General features: G+C 36.3%; 1 protein-coding gene across 1 annotated transcript in view; it reads right to left on the minus strand.

The window, feature by feature from the left end:
- sumo1 (small ubiquitin like modifier 1) overlaps window positions 1-5,377 on the minus strand; it is a 39,105-nt gene extending 33,728 nt beyond the window's left edge. The window contains exon 1 of the mRNA XM_060848531.1: window positions 5,270-5,377. Coding sequence (XP_060704514.1) covers window positions 5,270-5,281 — 12 coding nt within the window. The 5' untranslated portion in view covers window positions 5,282-5,377. The remainder of the gene's footprint in view (window positions 1-5,269) is intronic.
- Between the last annotated feature and the right edge of the window lie 3,952 nt (window positions 5,378-9,329).

Below are 9,329 nucleotides of genomic sequence, written 5' to 3' on the forward strand. Positions count from 1 at the left end.
TACACACCTTCAACTTCATAACACGATTCATTAATATGCAAGTCCCAGAACTTCTTTCAAATCACATTCCTGTGATAACTTAAGGTTTTAATTTTTAAAAAGATGACATCTCAACTCATACAATGCATTAAAGCTGTGAGGTTAAAGTCTGTCTCCATCCCTACCTTGAGACAGAGTGGTTCTATTTCCAAAGTAGGAGTTTATAAAATGTCACATGGATTGACTGCCTATACATGTGTGCTTTTTGAACAAAACATAAAACGTATCTGCAAATGCAAATTCACCCCATAGACTTACATATGTGTATGTGCATGAGACAGCCAGCCAGAGCAAGTGTTTGTGCATGCACGCGTGTTCAGGCTTGATAGTGTGTGAAGAGCCACACTCTTCAGGAAAGAAATCAGACTTTTCACAAAAAAATGTAGTAGAAATCTGGAACTTCATATCCCAAAACGCAGCAGCAAAGCTGTAAGACAACTGGAGTTTTCAAGAATTCGAACAATTTTTTTTTGTTAAATATGGGAATCAAGTTAATGGGAGTTATGACAGGCAAAGTTGAGATTTGAATCAGTCATAATCTAGCCAAATAGTAGAGTAGGCTTGAACAGCTTATGCTATTGCAAAAAAAAACAAAAGGGCAGTATGACTACAGCATGACTAAATTCCCAAAGAAAAGGTGTCTAGCCTTTTCTTTTGATTAAAATGATTTATGTTAAAATCAAGCTTTCCATTAAAGGTTCAAGATAAATTAACATAAACACCACATAAAGAATTAAGTAAGTCCTAATAGATTGTGGCCCTGATACTTATCCAGTACTGCAGTAAGACTATAATAACTCAATAAGCTGTGCACTTAGTGTAGTGCTGTATTGGATAGTGGCACATGTCAGAGTATTTATATTCTAACTCCCAAAAATGCTTTCATCACAGCAAAGGTAAATTTGCTTAAAAAGCTCAATACAAACAGAAATCCCTAAAGTAATACAATGTTGATTCACTAATTGAAGGTCCTTCTGGCTAATAATAACATTTGACTGTTTTCTTCTGCTCCAAAAAAAATCAAACATTTTCTGGATTAAGTTGAAGGAAAACACCAATGCTCTCTTAATCACGACCAGTGAGCCACTGCTACAGGTATGTGCATGCTGTAAACATGTACATCACATGCAATACAACCATAGATCTCACATGGAACTACCCGTGTTGTATCATAGGATACAGTGGAAATGGACTGACCTAGTTGCTGGTATGCAGCTATATATTCACCCAAGGCTCTTAGTGGAGAAAAATCACATTCCAGAAGTGGCTGATTTTAGGACTTATGTCTGTGTATATCATTATTATAAATATCTATCTCCACATTTGTACTGGAAACTGCCCATGAAAGATTGCCATGTTGTAAATGTACTTTCTGGTCAATGATGCCTTCACAATATTTCCATTTTGGCTTTCAGTGCCCTATCCAACACTTTAATAAAATTCAAGCTTTGGTTGCTCAAATAGCCATAAATTTTGTTACTTAAATCAGAAACAACTTAAAAGCCAAAATACCCAATAAAAATTAGATCAGAATTTATCAGATATTCAAATGACTGGATTTTCAGACTCACTATGAAACTACAGAATAGATTCGATTGAATATAATATAAAAAAAAGCTTTCCTGCTGGTTCTGAATACTGACTGACAGTTTCCAATGTTATCACTTCCATTTAATTGTAATTTGCAAATTACAAACCCCTGTTGAAACCAGAGATGGGCTTTGTAACTGTTTTTACACTGTACCCGCCCCTATTAAAAGTCTGGATGAGAAATTGTCTTATATTCAACACAAGTTTCTCATGCAAAAAAAAGTGGTCGGGGTTGATATTGTAAAATTTTTAAAAAGTACTTTCATCTTCTGTAAGGCTCTGTAGGCTTATAAGTTCACTTTGAACGAAAATTGTATAGTTTGTTTCTCCATGATTAACCAACCAGAAATTAACACATTACATATTTTTGTGCACTTTCACAATTTAAGTTTGTTTTTGGAAAAAGGAAAATACTGCTTTAAAGGAAGGAGCCTGTGCAAAAAGATGGTTGCAGTTTAAAAAAGGGTATGAGAAGTACAGAATTTAAGCAATCGCTAAAATGAGACGAGAAGTTTAACAACTTCTGATGTCTTGCAGTCATCAGAGCTAGGATGCAAGAAATGGACTTGGACCGGAAAAAACATTTTATATGCAATGCGAAAAAAGCAGCTGCTTGGTTGGGCTACAAAATGTTCTTGCTGCATTTCCATGCCAGTTAACTGTCAATCTTAATTCTCAGGCTCGGCAAGTAGATTCTGATCTGTGAGCATTGCCTTGGCAATGTAACAAGGTTTGGCTGTCTCCATAGCTTTTTTTTTGATAAAAGGTGCAATGAAGGTATAAATGTCAGTCTCTATAAAACAAGATTTGGAGATTCTGGTGTTGGACCGGGGTGTACAAAAGTTAAAAAAAATCACACAATGCCAGGTTATAGTCCAACAAGTTTAATTGGAAGCACACTAGCTTTTGGAGGTTCGCTCCTTCATCAGCTGGTGAAGAGACCACCTGATGAAGGAACAATGCTACAAAAGCTAGTGCTTCCAATTAAACCTTTGGACTATAACCTGGTATTGTGTGATTTTTAACTCTATAAAACAAGATTCTGAGTATTTATGTACAATAGCTTCTAACATTCATAAGTACTCACTTGATAATCTTAAACTGGTTTCAAGTGCAACTCTTAGCATAGTCTGGATTAAACAACATATAACTTTCAATGGCAGAATCATATCTAAGGTTGGACATACTTTGCTGACGCTTGGAAGCACAGGCTGGTTGAGTGACATACTGCAAGTCACAAATGGTCAATGGGATGCTTGATATAGTCCGCCAGTCATATGACCCACACGTACTAGCACATCAATCATTTTACATTATTCATTTGTTTGGTACGCAAACCATCGTTCTGGCTTGTCAGCAACATGATTTCATGAAAGTAGGGGGGAGAGAGAGAGTGAGAGAGAGAGAGAAATCCGAAGTAAAGTGGTATCTTGCATCCTACTTCTCATAAGTGCAAGATGAAAAGTTTCAATTTCTGCTCTCTATTTAGCAATGTATAAATCATGTTCATTGGAGCATACTGTAAGTAATATTGTATTTCCATTGAACATTGAGAGTAAAAACAGTCAGCATGGAGCCAATGAGTTTGACAACAATATTTTGATTGGCTCCTTGACTAGGTGACCATGGCTATGTGGGATCAGTGCAGCAGAGAATCATCGAGCATGAAAACAGAAAACACAAAGAATCTCTCTTCTGTTTGAAGGCACCAAAATGTCTCCAGTAACAACTAGCCATTTTCCAATCACTTTTCTCAGTAAAAATCTGATTGAAAGAGGAATAACTGAAGTGAAAGGACAAATTCTTAAAAAAACAAAATGAAATAACAAACCAACATAAAACAAATGTTGCAATCAGTAGCAAAGAACTAAAAGGAATTCAACACAAGAGAAAGGAAGAAACTCAAATCTTGTAATCTAGACTGGTGCTATTGAACTGTTACTCCTAAATTTTCTTTTTTTTCCCACACTTAATATTCAGGTCACATCTGTGTGTTTGTGAAGGGGATAAAGTTTAAGAAAGAATAAAAGTTTAAGTTGCATAGTTATAAGTTAAGAAATATGAATTGCTAATTGCCATTGATCAAGGACATTTTGTTTGAAATAATCAGCTATTTGCTTGTTAAATACAGAAGCCAAGTGAGCACAGTTGCTTCTAATCTACACCACTCTGACATTCTTCACCACCGATTAGCGTGGTGACATATTGGCTTTGGGAACAGAAATCAATGCCGTGTACAGACCTAGACATCCAACCAGCAAAATAAAAATTACAGCAAACATAGTTGGTGAGTACAATCTTTTAACTGGAGTGTATCAGTCAGGTAAACTGGGGACTCTGGATTGTTCGACTGGCTCTTTTCTCATTTGTGATGATGCCAGAAATGCAGCACACGATCCAGTGAATTGTAACAAAAATCAAAGAAGAATTTCTGATCTCAAATATCTTGGTTTATCAATACAACTTTGTTTCAATGGAAACAGTTATAGGTATTTTCAAACAAATAAATGCTACAAAAATGAAACACACAAGTGTTCCTCATCTCAACTGATTAAGATCTATATAATAAGCTTGCTTTCAAGCCAACATAGATCTACTAGGAATGTAAAAGCTTAATGTGCTCAATCACACCTCTACCATGAATAAGTAATCCAAAGAATGGATTTGTAATTTTGTATTTCATCTGCTAGGCCAAACAGACAGTTAAAACTCAATTCACTCATATTTAGTGCTGTGTGGCTCAGTTTCAAGTAATTTACTTGACAGTACAGTCCAAACTTAGTAACTTGTATGAATTAGAACACAATCAATTCTGTTGGTGACAGAGGAATTAGTATTGTTTTGTTCAGCACCCCAAACATAGACTATAAGTATTGCCTCTACAGTCACATGATGCAGAATTATACTGTAGACATGTCTGAAAAATAAAAATCATATTCAAGCAGTTATTACAGTCAGCACACATACTGCTGAACTAAGCACCTTACACTTTTAATTCTCTGTTCCCTGGCCTAACTGGGAACAATTCTATTCACTAGCTTCAATTAATAATTTTGATTAATTAATCTCAAAAGTACTTGAACCAGAGTTGACAGATCTCGTCGTGATAAACAAGACTTGAATATACATAATCCATTTTATTAAATATAAATATTTTAAGTTAACATCCGTGGATTAATTAGATACTCTCTTCATTCATGTACAATGTACTGACCGCGCAATTTATAATTGGTGTATTTTGTCATGAAAAACCCGAAAGATTTAATACCAAATACAACACAAATAATGTACATGCACGCCAGGATAGGCTAATTACAACAATCAAAACTAAGCCACAATCCATCTCTAGCTGCTCGACCTCATTGTTCAGTCATTAAGCAGAATTCGAAAGTAGCCCCCCCCCTCCCCCAAAGTTGTACTTTCACGATAAGAAGTACATTATACAACGAATTTAAACCAAAACAGAACTGCAAGGCGCGCCCCCGATCTACGAAGCGCGCACCCAAGCTTTACTCAGCTTCCTTCCCTTCCGCCTCCATTTGAACCCCGTGTTGAGTTGCAATGTTACATTAAGCGACGAAAACACAACATTATACTGGCACAATATTTGTTTGTTTTTAAATGAAACGTAAACATCTACCTGATCAGACATATTAACGCCGGACAGATGTAGTTTGAGGGAATTCAACCACCAATAAATAGCAACACTCTCACCGGTCACTTCTGCGTACCGACCCAGCACGTAAACGCGTCATATACGTCATGACGCACAAAACACCTACGAAGAGCCCTGTTCTCGTTGCATCCTGGGAGTTGTAGTTTTCCCCATCCGTATTCCCCACTTACTCAGCGCCTCCTGTCACCGAATGGATTTCTAGTTCCGGGTGCGCTTTCCTCCACCATCAAAAGACGCAACAAAAGAGAAACGACATTTCGCACAAGGAACTATGGGAATAAGCTTTACTTTAAATGTTAGTTGAAAGGCCTAATCATATGTTCTCTAATTGTATCATCGTTTTTCAAATGCTTTGACACGCAAGTATTACCTTGCAGGAATTTTAGTTTTTATTTGTGGTTTGCAGGAGAGCTAGACTGTCTGGTAAACTTCTGACTTGTTAAAGACTTGTAATGGGAGTGGCCGTGAGGTTGGAATTCTTGCTCGAAAACGCAAGAAGCACTTTGCAGATAAGGCCTTAACTAGAAACTTTCAGATGGATGATTTAGAAATAAACAGCTTTTAAAGAAACAAAAGGGCTTGCGTGGAAAAGTGGTTAGGTGCCTCCATCTCTGAAGTAGCCTGTGCTGGAGGTGACCTAACATATCTAAACAGGCTGTTCAAAAAAAACTATAGCCCAGAAAAGGTAAAGAACAAAATAAATGCTCATGTATTTTGGAGTACAAGGCAGGAGAAATTTTAACTTCAGTTTTGTAAAGAAAGAGCCAAACATTGAAATATTAAGAACATTTGTATAAATATCATGATTTTAAAAAAATAAATTATAAACTAAAATAGATTATCTAATTTGTTATAATTTAGTAAGTTTGGCTGACCAGAATTTACAGTTTTACTGGGCTGGTACTTGTGTCCTGATAAGTTTTTTTCCAATTTGCTCAAATGCCCTGGTTTTCAGATTCCATAAACCCCTTCTTCTTTAACCTGCCTCTTGTATTTACATTTAGCAAAACTCAAAACCTGCTTGCCCTGGGAATTGGCATGCCACTCACTTGTCAACCTAACTCCAGCAGATGCAGAAATTCTTCTCTTGAAATTTGAAGCCAGCACGGAATCATCTTGGTGATGACAGCCAACCATGGGTCGTGCAGTCAGAGAGATGTACAGCACGGAAACACACCCTTTGGTCTAACTTGTCCATGCCAACCAGATATCCTAATTTAATCTAGTCCCATTTGTCAGCACTTGACCCATATCTCTCTAAACCCTTCCTATTCATGTATCCAGCCAGATGCCTTTTAAGTGCAGCTTGATAAAGTAGTCTGAAACCCAAACATATAAATAGAAAGTAGGAATTTTCAGCATTGTTTTGCCTGAGGCCCACTGAAGATGTTACCTAGTACGGTAATGAAATGTCTGGAAATGAACCTTGCAGCTCAGCGAGCAAACCTACATCCAAAAGTCTGATGGTGATTTACTGATGGACATCCTTCAGGACTATGCAAGGTGGCAGCAAATTTGATTGGGCCATGTCATGTTTCATCAAACTTTCCACTGGAGATACATTTGTTTGTGTATGATAATTTTCATTCAACTGTTTTTAAGAAAATAGGGCAGAAACATTATTGAAACTGAAGTCTGTCATTTGCAACAGCTGTCTTCATTAACTTAACAAGGCTGCCAACTCTGACTGGAACATATTCTGGGAGATGTCATCACATGACAGACAAAATGCCTCCAATATTCTCATGCTGTTGGCAAGCGCAATGTGGATATCATCATGGAGCTCAACCTTACTAAGTGATTTAAATGACTTCTGGCTTTGACATTTGAAAATCTGGGTAACCTATCATTAGTGCAGAATTTAGTCTTCTAAGACGCCAGAGGCCTTTATAAATATTTTATTATTGCATTTGAAAATAATTGACAAGTTTTAAAAAGTCCTAATCATTATCAATTGTGCATTCTGTCTCAGCAGACAGCATTTAATGATATCTACCCCAAAAAAAGTATATCTGCTTGTGAAGAATGAGGCAGTTTCTGAGGGATATTATATTCTAATTGACTATTTCTCGGGAGTCAAAAATGTCTTAAAGCTGACATTCAATCAATCATGTCCATGTTTGTGCCTGAACTCTAGACAGCGACAAAAGAAAACCAGAGTATGGCCTGTTGAAACAAAGTTTTTTCCAAGCTTGGATCTCATTAGTGCAATTTTGATTAAAGAAGCAACCAATCACAATTGGCTCATGTATAGTATAAAACTTGGAAACAAGTTCATCAAATGTATGAGCTTTTTATGAAGAATATTGTGGTTCACATGAAACTAATAATAATGAACTCTAAAAGTATTGTGATCAAAACAGCAATCAATCTACATTTAGAGCAGAAATATTAATTTCTAGCAACACCAGTATGTATAATGATTAATAATTAAAGCAGCAAAGTACTACTGATGTTAACTACAAAGCAGAAACAAAGGTATCAAGATCCAAGTACTAAGCAACTTCAGGAGTCAGGGAGCAAGTAGCTTTAAGTTATAAGCAAGGCAGGTAGCAAAAACAGCTTCGGGCAAGACAAGACGGGCAATTTCAGGCTATGGTCATAGCACAAGCAAGCAGTTTTACTTAGAAATTGCAATCAAGTTGCAAGTATTGGCATAAATGCAATTTGTAGTAATCAAATGACAAAAGAGATTATGGTGTAATTTTACACAAAAATCTGAAACAATGCATTTAAGACATTATTTAAATCATATGCACTATAATTAAACAATATGCAATGGATAGTGATTAATTTATCTGAGAGGTTAAGATCATCCAGTAAGCTTTTTCTGGTACTTCCCTCCCTTCCTCTTGTCCAAACATCCCCTCAGAGTTTCCCTGCCTAAGACTGAACTTGCATCTTTTTCTTGTTTCTCTCCTGTATTTCCCTAGTTCATTCTCCCAGCTCAGCTCGTCCATGAGAAACACCTCCTGCTCTCTTCCTGTTCTGAGTAAACAGTTGACCACCCAACTTTTCCTTCTTGATTTGGATGAGAAACCATCTAGAAAACGGTATTTTAGAACCACACTATGAAATATAAAGAGTTAATTCATATTCTTGTTGAAGAAGAACTTTTAGGGATGAGTGATTATAATGCGATGGAATTTAAGATTATGTTTGAAAGTGAACCAAGGTGTAATTATAACAGGAAATAATGAAGATATGAGGAACAAATTCTCAGGTGAATTGGGAAAATACATTGAAAGATATGGTGATATACAGGAAAACAGTCTTTAAGTAATTACTACATGGTTTATAGTAGTAATTATGCATTTCTTCAAGGCACAAGATTACAAAAGGAAGGGTATGAGTTGCCGTTGATAATGGTAAACTTAAGGGCTAGAAGGATTTCAGAATCCAACACAGGAGAACCAATAAACTGAAAGGGAGAATAGAATATGAATGTAAACTAGCAAAACATGAAAACAAACTGTAAAAGATTCTAAAGATAAATAAAAAGAAAACATTTGGCTACAAATTGTAGGTTCATCATACTCAGTCAGGAGACTTTATAAGGGAAATAGAGAAATAGCAAAGAATCTAAATAGTTAATTTACGTCTGTATTCATTGAAGATAATATTTTTTTAAATCCCAGAATTAGAGAGGGGAGAGAAAACAGAGATACAGACCTGTTAGCCATACCTCAGTAGTAGAGAAAACAACCTAATTTATTTATGAAAGATGTGATAAATATACACTTGGATCATAATGATCTGATTAGGCATAGCCTGCATGGATTTGTGAATGGGAAATCATGTTTGACAAGCCTTTTGGGAATTTTGAAGATGTTACAAACAGAATTGATAAAGGCTAAGTCCATGGATATAGCACACTTGGGACTTTCAGGAAGGTTTTGCTCAAAGTCCCCCACATGAGGTTGGTAAGCACATGATGAGAGGTAGATAGACTGGCATGGATGTAGGATTGGTTAACAGTCTCTCAATAGTCTAGGAATAAAGGCGTTATTCTTGCATTGACAGG

This window comes from Hemiscyllium ocellatum, chromosome 32, assembly GCF_020745735.1.
Source record: "Hemiscyllium ocellatum isolate sHemOce1 chromosome 32, sHemOce1.pat.X.cur, whole genome shotgun sequence".
Lineage (NCBI taxonomy): Eukaryota > Metazoa > Chordata > Chondrichthyes > Orectolobiformes > Hemiscylliidae > Hemiscyllium > Hemiscyllium ocellatum.